General features: G+C 37.6%; 1 protein-coding gene across 1 annotated transcript; it reads right to left on the bottom strand.

Annotated features, from left to right (window-relative positions):
* On the bottom strand, positions 2,379-3,911 carry LOC18766083 (uncharacterized protein At4g28440). The gene is made up of 2 exons (XM_007198875.2): positions 3,498-3,911; positions 2,379-2,852 (listed from the first exon to the last, which is right to left on the bottom strand). The coding sequence occupies exons 1-2, from the start codon at positions 3,757-3,759 to the stop codon at positions 2,665-2,667; spliced, it is 450 nt and encodes a 149-aa protein (XP_007198937.1). The 5' UTR covers positions 3,760-3,911; the 3' UTR covers positions 2,379-2,664.

The following is a 16,183-nucleotide window of genomic DNA, read 5'->3' as shown; positions in this document are numbered from 1 at the left end:
CTTCTTACCCTCTTCCTCTCACTTCTGGCCGCCGTTTTTTTTTCTCATCTCCCCCATGATCGGTTTTCCATTGCCCTAGCACCCTTCAATTTATTTAATTTTGAGGTGCCAACGCATACATTCTTGGATGAGAACAAGTTATTGAATGGTTGAAATCTTTGGTGTTGTCAACTGGTTTTTTCCCCCCCCTAAATTAATCGAATAAGGTCGAAGATTTGTTAGACATTCCCCTTTGGGTTTACAAATTCAATGTAGCTTCTTGTTATTCCAAGTACTGTAAACCCATGAATTTTTTAGCGAAAGTGCAATTTTAGCCAGGATTTATTTATAAAAAAATTATTTTAAAAAACAAGCACGTTGTACAATAGCGAGCGGCGGATCCATGAATTTTCATTTCAGGGGATCAATGTGTAGAAGGTTAAAAAAAATTCTATATAAAATAGACTCATTGAAATGAAACGATAATATTCTAATTCATAGTTAATAGATAAAACCATACAAAATACTCATGTTCATTATCAAAGAGAATTGCATCAATTTCAAAAAATAGACACTGCAATAAACTAGAAATATCTCTAAGAATGTGATAATAAACCAAAAAATTAGCATAATCCTCTTCGCCTCCCAAGGCGTCTCGTCCTATTCGACATAAGAGTTGGCATATATTAGCACAATCCTACTCATTTTATGGCATTTATGTCATTTTTGAGGTCCATTGATTTTGGGCTTTATCTGCATTTCTTTTGGACTCTAGCTCTCAAACTTTAGACCCTTATGAATACTGTCTTAGGGGGAGCTTATTCAAGCAAATATTTCTTCAATACGTAAGAGTCAAGTTATTCTTTTAAAACTCTTTGTGGATTGAACATCTAAGGTTTTTTACCTAGATTGACCTTAAGTTCCTTCATGCATTTATATCATACATGAAAAATTATTTTATGTAAAAATATTGGCTAAGTATGAAAAATGGTTTTTTGGAATAATCATTTTCTCAAGATAATTTTTGGAGGGTTTTATTCCTTACACATCAAATAAGAAAACTTCATTTTATGGGATTTTAGTATGAAGTATATATTGACTTAATGAGCCATCATTTTTAGCCTAAATTGTATTTTGCACTAAAACAGATTTTTCATATTTTCATTTGGTGGGAATTTGATTTTTTAGTATTTTTATTTGAATCCAAATATGGGGTACTTCCTTATTTACATTGTAAACTTAAGTAAATTGAATAATATAAAAATAAATGAAAGTAAAAGGACAAAGACATTTACTTAAATACCAAAAATGGAATAAAATGCTGAAAATGGAATAAGGTAGCTATGCAACATAGCGAGCAGCAACGCAGTGCAGCACACTGCAACGCAACACACTGACTTCGTTTAGGTTTTTCGTCGAACACTTAGAGTGCACCACTCAGGCTGAGCAGAGATGCAAAATGCAACACCTATAATGGTTTTTATGGAGAGAAGATGTGCAGATGCACCTCTTTGCGCCTTAATAGGTCCGCTACTAATTCCAAGTGTTGATGGTGTTGTATTCTTGATTCTCAATAAATAAATAATAATAATAAAGAATTTTGAATCCAACTGATTGATTTGTTTTAGTCTATAGCTATATAATTGCGGGATCAGCTGAGAAAACCTCATTGCCTCCCCCTCTAACTCGTTGGATATGCAGTTGTTGGTTTATCAAGCTACATGCAATTTATAATTTTATCAGATCAATTCGTACTGTATATTTTTCTCTCGCCCATGCCTTCAACCTATCACCGCACCATTTGATAGGGAATTTGGTATCGTGATTCATAACAATCAAGAAACGAGTGTTTAAGCCGATGAAACACTTGTTGCAAGAGCAACGCTATTATCATTCATTACTTTCAAGCTCGTAAGGACCAAATCACTATAAAAACCCCGAAACCAGTGCTAGTTACGGAAAGAAATCTACAGTCATCAATCGCCTTAAAGAGGAACCCACATCATTCATGGCTGTTCGTCGCCACGGGTGAAGTGTCGACAAGGGTTGGCTGTTCGTCGCCACGGGTGAAGTGTCGAGAAGGGAGAACAAGAATGGCAAGAAGGCATGAATTAGAGCGTTTGAATCGCATATGCACGTCATCTTAGTGATTAAATTTGACCCAAAAAAAAACATAGTGATTAATTGGACATATTAAACTTAACCTTGCTCTGGAAATTGATACCACGAGTTGATATAACAGTGCAGTACTTCCACAGATTTCAAATCAATCCCAAACATGACGCAGTTTACGTTTAATCAAAACAATAGAATAGGCGTTTGACCAAAAAAAAAAAACAACAGAAAAGGTGAAACCTTTTTTTTTTCGGTGTAAAATCCAATACAACAACCATAGCAAGAGATTGACCAAAACAGAAAATTACTAGTAAGAGTAAAGAAATAATGTACAAAATGCATGATCATATTGAATACGATCTAAACCATAAACTCTTGCGTTCCATATTCCAAGTCTAGCAACGTCTAGTTCTTCCAAATCATATTATATCACCGTCTGAAACTCACTTAAGTTAACTAAACACAGCAACATCAAGACTCAAACTAAACACATTAGTTGCATCCTACTAACAGTAATGGTTAGGAACACATATAATTCATTAGTATCTACTACCACAATATAACCATCGGTCACTCTTCAACGTTAACCAATTCGTACTCAACGAGAGAAAGATTGTTTTCCTCTTTAACTTGGAAGTTAGCTGGTTCAGTGACTTCAACACGTCCCCATTTGTCAACTGCTAGCCTCATAGTTCCCTTGAACATATCAATCTTCGCATTACGCAGGATCACAGTAGTGTCCGGCTTCATTGTGTCAACTGCACGTATAAATTGTAACTTCATCATTTACACATAATGCAAACCAACAATCCTCCGAGTACCAAAAAGGCTAGCGACAACAGGCATGGACACATATAAAGTAGTGCCAGGCTTCTTTCATTTATCAACCAAAGGCATTAACACACAAATGCAAGACCCTAAGAACAGAGAAGGGATACCATCTAACAATATTTGGATACCGCCTTCACTGTTCTATGTTGATGGAGAATAAATACAGAAGACAAAACTATCAAAACGGAGTTGAATCACAACTTAGACCAAATAATAGCCCATTGAAGACAGGCATATTTATTTATCTGATTGTACACAAATAGCAGGATTAAAGATCATAGTTTGGTCTCCAAACAATGAAAAACATTACGCAAAGCAGAAATTCACTTACAATTAACTAAAGCTTCTCATGAACCAAAAACAAACCCAACACAGAAATTAACCCTAATCCGCTGTTTTCAATTCTCCTCAAAACAAACAGTTAAACACACTTCAAACCCTATCAAAACCCATTCAAACCAACAACCCAAATCTACAGAACACATATACCATATATTCACAAATAATTACTTATTTAATTAAATAATTCGTGTATTAATTCATCTATAAGCTAACAATCATGAATTATGTACCTTGGTCATTGCGAGCGGTGAAGAGAATGGTCCCAGTCTCATCACCAACGAGGCACTCGGCGATACGAGAGGGCTGGAGAGGGCGAGACGAGAACGATGGTCGGCCGCCGTTCTTGTTGGTCACCTTGACCGGCTTCGAGCTCACCACCTTCACCGTGAGGGTGTGGCCGCTCGTGTTTGGCTGTAGTTGGTCCACCTTTACGAACACCGGCTTTCTCTTCGCCGTCACTGTCCCTGAACCGCTCGCTGTCGCCGTCTCCATTGTTCGAAGCTCGAGTTCCGAAAGCCCCAGCTCCAATTTGTAATTTGTTAAACCCTAACCCTAGGTTCAATTTGGAAGTACTCTGGGGGATTCTGGGGTTGGACTTTGATTGACTACTAGCGGCCCAAGGCTGGGTATTAAGACCGGTAAACTCCAAAACAAAAACCCCGACTGAATTGGACCGGTTTTTTTTTCTTTAATAAATAAAAGCGTTATTAGAGGAAGGTTAATCAAACATAGAGCATGGGCAAATATTAACCATTTGAGCTATAAGTTTTTTATTTCAAATAAATAAAAAACACAAACTATTAAAATAAAATAAAAGGGGTTTTTTTTTTTTCGAATAGTTTCGTTTCAAGTGATCGGTTTGATTCGTTATATATATATATATATATATATATACAGTCATGATCTCTTGGACCACAGGAGTCCAAGAGATTGTGGTCACTCACCGTTGGATATTAATCTAATGGTTCAAAAAAGTTTCTTAAAAGGAGTTCAAGATTGAGTGAACCGTTGAATTTACATCCAACGGTGAGTGACCACAAATCTCTTGGACTCCTGTAGTCCAAGAGATCGGGACTGTATATATATATATATATATATATATATTTTTCAATTCAATTGGTACTAGTTTAAATCGTTTTTGCTTCAGTTTCAATTTTTAAGAATAAAAAAATCTAGTCCGGGCCACCAATCTGTTTTTTTTTTTTTTTTTTTTTTAAATTTCCAACGTGTCTCATATATAAGCCATATTTCCATGTCTCAAACCCTCTTTTTCATTTCTTTCTCTCTTCTTCCTTATCTATTTCTTTTGCCTCACTCTCTTACCTTCAATGTGTAATAAATAACCCAAATATAAGATCTCATCCATCTCGCTAGAGCAACCCAAAAATCATCATTGACACCCTCTTTCACTATCAAACCATTCGAGGAGGCCGTGTCTACAAATTCAAGGCTTCATCATCATTATCTTGTGTTGGGAACCACTCTAGTGCACCGCACAACATCATGATGATGATGATAATGTGTAGTCACACTCAAACACTTTTGAATGAGGTTCATGAATTCCCGTGCATTTGCTCCTTTTAAATTATTGAGAAAATACTTCTCTAGAAAGATAGCTTCAAAAGCCGCCCAAGTCGTAATCTTGATATTCGGCATAGTTGACTAAAGTATTAAATGTCGGTAATCCCAAAATACTGAAATTTTGACGGATATATTAATAAAATATCAATATTGATAAAAATTTAGTACAAATAACGGACATTGTTAGAAAATTTTGAAAATTTTGAATGAAACTCTCTGACATGTTTATTTAATCAATAATTTACTAAATAAATTTTTTTTAAAATATTTAATTACATGGCGGACTTGGATGACTAAGATTGCATATAATGTAAGGATGTGGAGTGGCCTAGTGGGTTTCCTTCTCCTTTATCACCTAGATGGCCTGGGTTCGAAACTTCTTCCCATTAAAAAAAAAAACATAAATACATTACAAATGAGATCTCTTTGGGATCTTAGTACCATACATATCAAAGTAAACTCTAGTAATTAAACCCACAAGGAAATTATTAAACCAAATACATGAGTTATTATACCCATGCCTTTTTTTAGCTAACTGGTCAACAACAATATTAGCTTCTTTATAAACATGCTTGATAGTCACAAAACTGTAATTCCCAAGAAATTGCCATATATCTTCCGCAAGTGATCATAAACTGCTGTGTGGAAGCGTCAACCAACTGTGAGTGAAAATAAAACAACAAGTGGCAAGAGATTAAAAAAAAGAACAAAACAACATCAACAAGTACACCGAGATTTATACTAGTTCGGCAATGCCTACATCCAGTTTGGAGACAACGGAGTAATCCACTATAATCAAATGAGAGAATACAATAGTGTTTAACACTCAGAAACCCAAGCCCCAAATATACCCAAGCTCACACACTCAAGAATATAAAAGGAATACAAATTGAGTACAATTTAGAGAAAGGGAAAAATAAGACAGCCACAAATAGTTTTGCGGCCCAACTATTATTTTTCTTCTCTCATTTTCTCTGCCGCCAACTTCTCAATGCTCTTCCTTTGGCGCAGCTCATTCTCTACTCTTCAGCACTTGCTTCCTTCCCCTTTTATAAACCCATGCAACAGCTTACTAAAGAAGCAGCCGCATGCCTAAGGAAGCCACAATACATGGCTGGTGGAAAAAATCTCCCTAAGATGGCACCATTAATGTCAAAGCATCAAAAAAGATGTGCAGACAGTCTTTGCTTTCCAATTGTCTACCAATCAGCCAACTACCAAAATAAATAGCCGAAAGCAACATTGCACATGGGTGCAATCTTGAGTCAAATAGTCAACAATCTCCACCTCGACTCAAAATTTCACCAAACCATAGTAGTAATACTCCCAATGGTAGTCTCCCAATCCCCCACAGGGTAGTCAACAAATTTTATAAATGTCAATCAAGTCTAAGCAATGCTTAAATTTGAGCAACGAAACTGGCTTTGTAACATATTCACAGGATTATCTACGATCCCAATTTTCTGAAGAAGAATATCTCCCTTGTCAATAATCTCACGAACAAAATGAAACCTTATGTCAATGTGTTTCGTACATGCATGATGAATTTGATTCTTTGCTAAATAAATAGCACTCTGACTATCGCAATGAACATCCACAAGGTCTTGTTGAACCCCCCATGTCATCAAGCAACCTTTGAAGCCAAATTGCTTCCTTAATAGCTTCTATTACTGCCATGTATTCTGCCTCAGTAGTCAACAATACAACTGTAAATTGCAAAGTAGACCTCCAACTCACTGGACCTCTAGCAAGAATGAATACAAAACCTGTAGTGGACCCACGCTTGTCCAAACCACTTGCGTAATCAGAATCCACATATCCAACAACACATTTACCAGTAACTTTATCCTGCTGAAACAATAAACCAACATCCACAGTACCCAAAATATACTGTATAATCCATTTCACAACTTGCCAATGCCCTTTTCCTAGATTATGCATATGTCTACTAACAATACTAGCAGCTTGTGAAATATTAGTCCTGGTACACACCTAGCATACATCAAAGTACCAACAACACTTTTATATAGAATTTGAGCCATGTAATGACTCTCCTCATTCGTGTTAGGAGACATAGAAACACTAAGTTTGAAATGAGGGGCAAGAGGTGTACTAACCGGTTTTGAATTTTCATTCATCCCGAAACATTGTAGTACCTTCTTCAAATACTGCTTCTGACACAGACTAATCTTGCTCTTCGCTCTATCTCTTTCAATTTCCATACCTAGTGTCTTTCGAGCTTATTCCAAGTCTTTCATCTCAAATTCATTACTCAGTTGAGTCTTCAACCTTTCAATCTCCACTTTGCTCTTCCATGCTATAAGCATATCATCAACATATAAAAGCAAATAAATGAACATTCCGTCTATTCTTATGTACTTTTGCCCGATCATAAATCAATCAAATCGCTTGTACTATTGTCTTGGAGACTGCTTCAAGCCATACAATGATTTTCACAATTTGTAAACCCAATTTTCCTTGCCAGCAACCTTAAAACCTTCCGGCTGAGACATATAAATCTCTTCCTCCATATCACCATGTAAGAATGCAGTCTTGACATCAAGTTGAGCCAACTCAAGGTCAAACTATACAACCAAAGTCAACAGAATACGAATAGAAGAATGTTTTACTACAGGAGAAAATACCTCATTGTAGTCAATGCCTTGCTTCTGAGCATAGTCTTTAGCTACTAATCTAGCTTTGAATCTTACATTGCCTTTTCCCAAAGATTCCATCTTCTTGGCTTAAACCTGTTTGCAACCAATTGCTTTCTTCCCATTCGGTAACTGAACCAGCTTCAAAGTCTCATTTTTATGAAGAGATTTCATCTCCTCATCCATAGATTTCTTCCACTCTACGCTCTCCGAACTTCTGACAGCTTCGTTGTAGGCGGATGGAATATCATCTTCAATAACGAGAAGTGCATATGCCACAATATCAGTAACCCGAGCAAGCTTTCGAATTTCCCTTCTCGATCTTCTAGTTGCGATAGAATCTTGTTGCTGTGGAGGCTTTTGGGTAGGTGCCTCCTCTTCATCATCCTAGTCCTCATCATCAGAATCAACTATTGGACTAGTGTCTGTAACATCATACCTTACTGGAACAACTGGAGTCTTCAGTAACTCCACCTGCTTTGAACAACTCATGGTCTTGGTCACTTCAATTTCATCTTCATGCTTGTTCTGATTAACCATAACAGCCTCATCAAAATCACATCTCTGCTTACAACAAATTTCTTCTCATCTGGACACCAGAGTCGGTATCCCTTCACGCTAGTGCTAAAGCCCATAAATAGAGTTTTCTTTGCTCTTGGATCCAACTTGCTTTCCCTGACATGATAGTAAGCAAGACAACCAAATATGTGTAAATACTTGTAATCAGTACAAGGTTTACCAGACCATACCTCCATGGGCATTTTGCCCTCATTCGCAGCAGTAGGCAACCAATCAATAAGCTGGCTTGCATAAGTAATCGCCTCAGCCCAAAACACCTTGTCTAAACCAGCATTAGACAATATACACCGGACTTTCTCAAGCAAAGTACGGTTCATGCACTCTGCCACCCTATTCTATTGCGGTGTCTCCCTAACCGTGAAGTGTCTCACAATACCCTCATCTTGACAAAATTTCAAGAAAGGATCAGACTTATATTCACCACCATTGCCTGATTTGAGAGTCTTGATCTTTCGACCACTTTGCGTTTCAATCATCTTTTTCCACTTCAAGAATATCTTCAAGACTTCATCTTCACGCTTCATGGTGTATACCCATACTCTTTTAGAAAAGTCATCAACAAAGGAGACAAAATAATGATTACCTCCCCAATATGCATTCTTGGAAGGTCCCCAAACATCAGTGTGAACATAATCTAGAATGCCTTTAGTATAGTGAATAGCGGTACCAAATTTCACTCTAGTTTTGTTACCCAACACAGAATGTTCACATAATTCCAATTTGCATGCCTTCGTACATTTCAATAAGCCTTGCTTCACCAATCCTTGCAACGCTTTTTCACCAACATGCCCAAAACGCATATGTCATAACCTCGTAGTGTATGTGCTATCTGCATCAGCAGTTTCGGTGATAGCTACTCCACTAATAACTGTACTCCCCTGTAAGAAATACAAGGTATTTCGTCTTGTACCTTTCATCACCACTAGTGCCCCATACACAGCTTTAAGAACTCCACTCTCCATGGTGATCTTGAGACCTTTGGATTCCAAAAGCGCACAATGAGATAAGATTCTTCTTCATATCCTGTACATATCGAACATCACTCAAGTCTCTGACTGTTCCATCGTGCATCTTCAAACAGGTTTTGCCTATCCCTTGTGTTTTGCAGGCATTATTAGTGCCCATCAAAATGACAGGACCAGCCCCGAATTCCTCAGAACTCGAGACGAATCATGTGGAAAAATTTCGACATCACCCCGATGTTGAGCCCACTTACTAAAAATCGAGACTTTCTACCAAAATTTCGGCAGAGCCTCCCCTGTAAATTGAACATTTCCCAAAATTTCTCAACCTGTTAAAACACATTTAATATCACCAACCAATAGTATGCACCAGATAATTTTATGCAATTCACATAATCGGCCTTTGGCCTTCACATAATTGGAAACAGAACTGCCAACAATGTTATTGAATCAAAATAATGCATTAAACAACGCAGATAATAAACTAAAACTTATTTACGAATTCCCACTGCAAATAACATAAATTAACTTTCCAAATTTAAATCATGTAAGGTTTAACCTCCTAACACAATCGCAAGTAGTTTAAGACATCAGCTCAAAACGTACGACAATCCAAAACGGGTTTTATACCTGTTTTGACCAGAATACAATTACACAACCCTCCTTTAGCCAAACGGGAGTATGAACAATTATTTAATTGCACCTCAATTTCAACCGAGTTTCAGGACCAATGACAAGGTCGAAACCAAACTTAATAAAACAACATAAGTAAAATTTAGTCCGTGGCTGCACCTAGGTACTACCCTAGGCTACCTACATACCCCTTGTGAGGGATCAAGCCACATGTAGTTCTTTCCTCAACAGTCACAACTCTGGTAATATTCAATCTTTTTCTTTTTCAAAGTCCACTCAATAAAATCATGGCCGAACCTAGAGCTCACTTTCAAAATTCACCCAACTCAAATAACGATCGAGACTCATTAATAAGGTCATTCTAGTACTCTTCAAAAGGTGAAACTACCTCGGAAGACTCACGGACAACCGAAGGGGCAAACTACCCAGACTTGGTCAACCAGGCCCCCGGGCCCACAACCTCCATTTTACAATCCGAAAGTTCCTATGGGTTCCACAAGGTTTAGGATATATGTCCTGCAAGTTTGGTCCAGATCGGACGGTCGGATCATTGACGATCGCACGATCGGAAGGTTATTATAAAACACAAACTTTAAGTTATTAAATCGGAACTTCCGGGGCTCCGACCCACGATCCGTGAATTCCTACATGATCTTAGAAATGCCTAGATTAACATATATTAAATTCAAGACCATCCAACCGTTCAAACCTATCGAACCCGGATAATGTACAATAGGCGAAATTCGTTCGAGACTCAAATGGTATCTGAATTGAAATTCGAGCACACCTACGTGCTCGTAAGAACCAGGAGATCACATGGGGACACAATGCCCCTTTTCTACAGTGCCCATACGACGCCACACATGCCTGCAACGCGCGGGTGTCCAAAGCGATAACACTTCACCGGAAAAACTCAAAATCACGGCTCAAGACTCCTATCCTAGGTGTAACACCTTATTTGGAGTCACTTTTATTCTTGTGCCTACCCTAAAAAGTGACCGGAAGTGGCCGGAATCGCGATCCCAAAACAGGCCAAAATCCAATTCGACAATCAAGCTACCTAGGGTCAAAATTGATGAAAGCCTACCCAACCATCAGCTAGATCATGAACAATAGGTGGAAATCCATACCTTATACAACAAATTTGGTGGAGAATTGAGAGAGAACGAGCATTTTGAATTTTCGGGAAAAACTGCCAGATTTTTTGCCGCCGCTGCTGGCGGCCGGGTTTGGCTGCGGTTGGAAGAGGAAGACCACCCGGTCATTTTGGGACTGACGCCACCTCAAATGGTGGTCGGAGGAAGCGGTGGAGACGATAAAACCGTCGCCGTTATTTGTATGTGTGGGGAGGGCTTGCACAGGGAGGAAGGGAGAGAGAAATTAGGGTTTTTTCAGATTTTTATCAAACCCTTTTCGTAAAAATCACAATTATGGCACTGAGGGTATTTTGATCGTATGTTTTTTGTTACAATTCCGATTCGAGCCCACTACATGTCTACGGACTCATCTTTCCTTGCTTTACGTAACGGTATAGTTGAAATTCTCCACTTCCTTTTCGGTTAAAAACTCAACTTTAAACCTAATAAAATATTCTAGGGGAAAAATGGTCTTTTATCTGAATAAATTAATAATTAAAAATTTATTTAAGACCGGGTCGTTACACAAAACAACTCCACCATCCAGTTCCTGGAAGCTAAAAAATCATTCTCGAATTAGGCATATATGATAGGTGCAACCTGAATCTAAAATCCACTCCTTGGAGTGACCATTAGCAGATGAACTAGCCAAAACAAACTTGAAATCATCATCTCCAGATTTTGCAACATTTGCTTCAGACCCCGCTTTATCCTTCTCTTTATTCTTCAATTTGGGGCAGTCTTTCTTCCAATGATCCTTTTGACGACAAAAGGCACATTCGTCTTACAGGAAACTACCCTCTCGATTTTGAACTAGATTTTTCCCTGCTTCCCAAATTTTCTTTCCCTTGTTCAACCCCTTGCAACTAGTGCCTCGATTTGTGAATTGTGAGTCTTCTATTACTTCTTACGACACTAATGATTCATCAATGCTGCAAACACCTTATCAAGTTCCACCTCGGATTTTTCATACAACAAAGTAGTTGTCAAATGATCATAATTATCAGGTAGTGCCTTATCCTCGCCAGGAATTTTCACATCAAGGTTTGCTAAATTAGCAAGTATTTTATTATAATCATTGAGGTGTTTGTGCATAGAAATACCTGGAAGATACTGAAAATGGAAGAGTTGCTTCTTCAAGAAGAGCCGATTTTTTGCGCTCTTGGTTATATACTTCTCCTCCAAATTCGTCCATAACTCCTTAGTAGAAGTTTCCTCCATATACGTGTATTTCAACTCCTTATCAAGCAACGATCGAATAGCGGCAGAAGCATGAAGATTAATTCGCGTCCACTACTTGTCATCAATATCTTCGGGTTTATCCTCCAGAACCATATCCAACTCTTGTTGATACAACACATCCATAACTTCACATTGCCACATACCAAAATTATTAGAGCCATTGAATTTATCAACCTCTAACCTTGTAGTAGCAATTGGATGTCTATTGGATGTAGGTGCTGACAAAGACAATGCCGACTCCTTCTCCTTAACAGGTTCGTCTTTATCTCCAGCCATCTACTCGGCACTGTTCACAAACACGGTATTATTCACAGGTACTGTAGCAGTACTATTCACTAGACTATAGCGCTGACACTATTCACAACACTGTAGCACAACACTATTCATGCCACTGTAGCTCCAATAAATTTTCACTTCTACGAAACCCCAGTAGAAAAACTGGAGCTCTGCTACCACTTGTTGTGCGGAAGTGTCAACCAATTGTGAGTGAAAATAAAAAAATAACAAAACAACACCAACAACAACACCAAGATTTATACTAGTTCGGCGATGCCAGCATCCATTTTGAAGACGACATAGTAATCCACTATAATCAAATGAGAGAATACAATAGTGTTTAACACTCAGAAACCCAAGCTCACACACTCAAGAATATAAAAGGATTACAAATTGAGTACAATTTAGAGAAAGGGAAAAATAACCAATGACAACCACAATAGTTTTGCTGCCTAACTATTATTTTTCTTATCTCACTTTCTTTGCTGCCAACTTCTCTCTGCTATCTCTTTGGTGCAGCTCATTCTCTACTCTTCAGCACTTGCTTCCTTCCCCTTTTATAAACCCATGCAGCAGCTTACTAAAGAAGCAGCTGCATGCCTAAGGAAGCCACAATAAATGGCTGGTGGAAAAAATCCCCTAGGACGACATCATTAATGTCAAAGCACCAAAAAATATGTGCAGCCAGTCTTTGCTTTCCCCTTGTCTGCCAATCAGCCAACTACCAAAATAAATAGTCGAAAGCAACGTTGCACATGGGTGCAATCTTGAGTAAAATAGTCAACATAAGATGCATGATATATTGGCTTGCCTAGTGATGATTTGTATAAGCGTCTTTGAATCCCCTTCAATTTCCACCTGCAAAATCTTTAATCGTGTTTCTCAAATTAATGTTGTTTGAAAGCAAAGGCTTTAGCCTGTAAAATAAATGTATAACTTAAGGGAGAAGATCCTACATAACTAGATGAGCTTGTGCATTTCTGATGACAAAGCTTGCAATTGAGTTTTCATTGGATAAAACAGAGCCATCAAAGTTTTCGGCCGGATAATTTTTTTTCCGTTAACCGTACCAAAGTTTTCAGTAAAATCAGATCAATTAATTAAAAGTTCAGTTCGGTACATAGGTAGTACCTTTAACAAAAAAAGAAATTCTAAGAATCCCTACTACATATAATTAGAAGACTGAAATTGACATCATAGAATTACCAAGAATTTCACAAATGGACTAAATACAACTATCGTAGAGAAATACTAAGAATTCATTGTTAGATGTATGCCCTTAAAGCCAACTACTTATGTCATAGTTAGAATTAAGGGCATCTTTTGTAATGACTTATTAAGTTATTTATGGGCAAGACCCATTATTTGGATTTATGATTATGTTATCTTATGAAATACAAAACAACTATAGTCCTAGGAGTAAATATAAGTAGGCATGAGAATTATGTAATGAGATTGTATACATCGAGACTTATCATGATCCCTAATCCTAAATATGTTCCTGGCCATAGGAGTATCAATTGGACATTGACATAGAGCTAAGACCATAACACTTAGTCTTTTCTCTATATGTAGAGAATGACGAGGTCTCAAGTCATTGAGTGTGATGACACTAAGATATGTAAGTAGGTGCTTGCAGGAGAACAAGTACACTGAACGCAATCACATACTGTTCACCTGTTTTATGTTTGCTCCTGTGATGGTAGGGTAAAGTTCCATATTGCCTCGAAAACCATTGACTAGTCAACAAGTCAACTTTCTTTTGTGTGCGAGCGTGCCACTGCTAGTAATGAAAATCCTAGCAGACTTCTTAAAAATAGATAACTTGTGCCCAAAGTTACTGATTTCTAAACAAGCGATTGTGAATTTGGGTGAGGAATATCTCCCGAGTAAGTTCTTTTCTTGCCTCAGACTGGTGAGGACTTCACAATTTTTCACAGTACAAACTGATAGTTCTGGCCAGAATAAATGATAAGAAAGTGAACTGTTTTTAGGCTGAACTGCCTTTTACAAAGCTCAAAAAGGGAAAACCAACTCTAAAAAAGACAAAAAAGAGGGCTGGACTTCCATTTCTGCCTGGATAAATGCTTCTGATCCGGGCTGGATTGGGTATGTCTGTGCTGGACTGGACTGTCAAGTTTCAGCTGTAAATCAATACCAACATTCGAGTTTGGCAGAGCTTTAATCTATTTCAAGCCCTGGAAGGCTTTTTGAACGGGCAGGATTGGGACCTCTTCAGTCTGGAAATGGCAGAAGTCACTGGACTTGATGATTACTGAGTTAGAACTACACTGTGGTACCTATTCTGCTTAATCAGGGCTCTTCATAAATTTGTTGAGGTTTTCATATTTGTAAAACCCGAACTCTGTTTGGCTTGGCTTATGCTGAACCAAATTTTTAATGAGAGAAATCTCATTTTGAATGACTTATTTGTCTAACTCTGAACTGAAGTTGGAGATTTTGATTTGTAGCTGGCTTCTTTCTTATGGCTCAATGAGCTTTTGGTTGCTTCAGTGTTTTGAAGGTTTTTGGGATCAAGTGATCATTTTGAGTTTTTGTTTTTGATTGATTTTTGGCTGTCTTTTGACCTATTCACCTCCTCTCATATTTATAGAAAATGCTGGAGTGGGTATTTTAATCTTTTAATAATGGGGCGGCAAAATTTTCCAAGAGAAAGATCTTTTATTTTAAATGCGAAGAAAAAGGGAAGTTATCTTGTTCTGGCAGAGAAGAACCATCAATAATCAATTTCTGTTGATGTCTTTTCCTTGCTTTTCTGAAGGAAAGACCAACTCTTCTTTGTTCTCTGTTTGTTCTTGGTACAGAGAAAGAACACAATCTGACGTGATGGTCAGTTGGCTTTTCTTGTTTGAACAACTCCCTTTCTCCCCACTTATCTCTTGAGATTGTAGTTTGCTTATCTCTTGGAAAGATCACCTACTCTGATGCAGAATTATATACAAAAGGATTCTGATCTTTTGGCCGTTGAGTTTCAAAGAAGTCTTTATGCTAATGACATGCTTTCATTAATTATCAATCAACTCTCTTGTGGTAGTTGAAATTGTTGACTTTTCAAAGTCAAGTAGTCACGTGGGTTCTGAGAATAGGCTTTCCAAAAAGATCTGCTGACTTTGTACTCTGAGTTTTGAGATCAATGGTGAGCTTTTTAGAAGCTGGGCCTAACCAATTCTTCTTTAGATTTTTATTGATTTGCTTTAGTGGTCAATTGCCATTTAATTTGGCGTTTTTTTACAGCTCTGCCATTTCGTAAAATAGGTGGGCTTCTAATGTGGATTTGGGCTCTCTTTTCTTTGGAATCAAAGCCAGTCCTTTGTTCTTTTCTATTTTTGTGGGCCTTTCTTTGCGAACATGGGCTTGCGCGTGAATTGCTTTTTTGGCCCAAACACATACATGAGTTCCAGAAAGAAAGTTTTTACTCACATGTCAAACTAGAACTCATAGATTGTAATGGTTCAGGCTAATCCTTAGACCTGAGACAACATAGATGTCTTGTGGCTATATTGTTTGTCTTTGAGATCACCATATAGTTGTGTTGAAGGAGACATGATTTAAGACTCTCAATAAAGTCATGGAGGCAAATGAATGTATAACAACGGATCTCTACTCTCAGTAAAGAGAGAGAATACTCCAAGGATATGATTGATCAAATCTTTGTGCAAAGTAGTGGATAAGATTTGAAAGAAGAAGTCTTCAAATCTTACCAAGATAATCATATAAAAGAATAATTCACATTAGGATATTTGACATTAGATTCCAATATCTAATAATGTGAATAATGAGTATTGTCTAAGAGAATGATTCAATTGCATGGTCATTCCAATTTGAATAGGAT

The sequence above is a fragment of the Prunus persica genome, chromosome G3, assembly GCF_000346465.2.
Source record: "Prunus persica cultivar Lovell chromosome G3, Prunus_persica_NCBIv2, whole genome shotgun sequence".
Lineage (NCBI taxonomy): Eukaryota > Viridiplantae > Streptophyta > Magnoliopsida > Rosales > Rosaceae > Prunus > Prunus persica.
This window is presented reverse-complemented; position numbering and strand designations above follow the sequence as displayed.

Bases quoted from the DNA above. Each gene is read 5' to 3' on its own strand.
- LOC18766083 (XM_007198875.2), bottom strand. From the start codon at position 3,759: ATGGAGACGGCGACAGCGAGCGGTTCAGGGACAGTGACGGCGAAGAGA. The intron at 2,853-3,497 runs GTACATAATTCA...TTATACGTGCAG, and splicing joins CACCGCTCGCAATGACCAAG to TTGACACAATGAAGCCGGAC.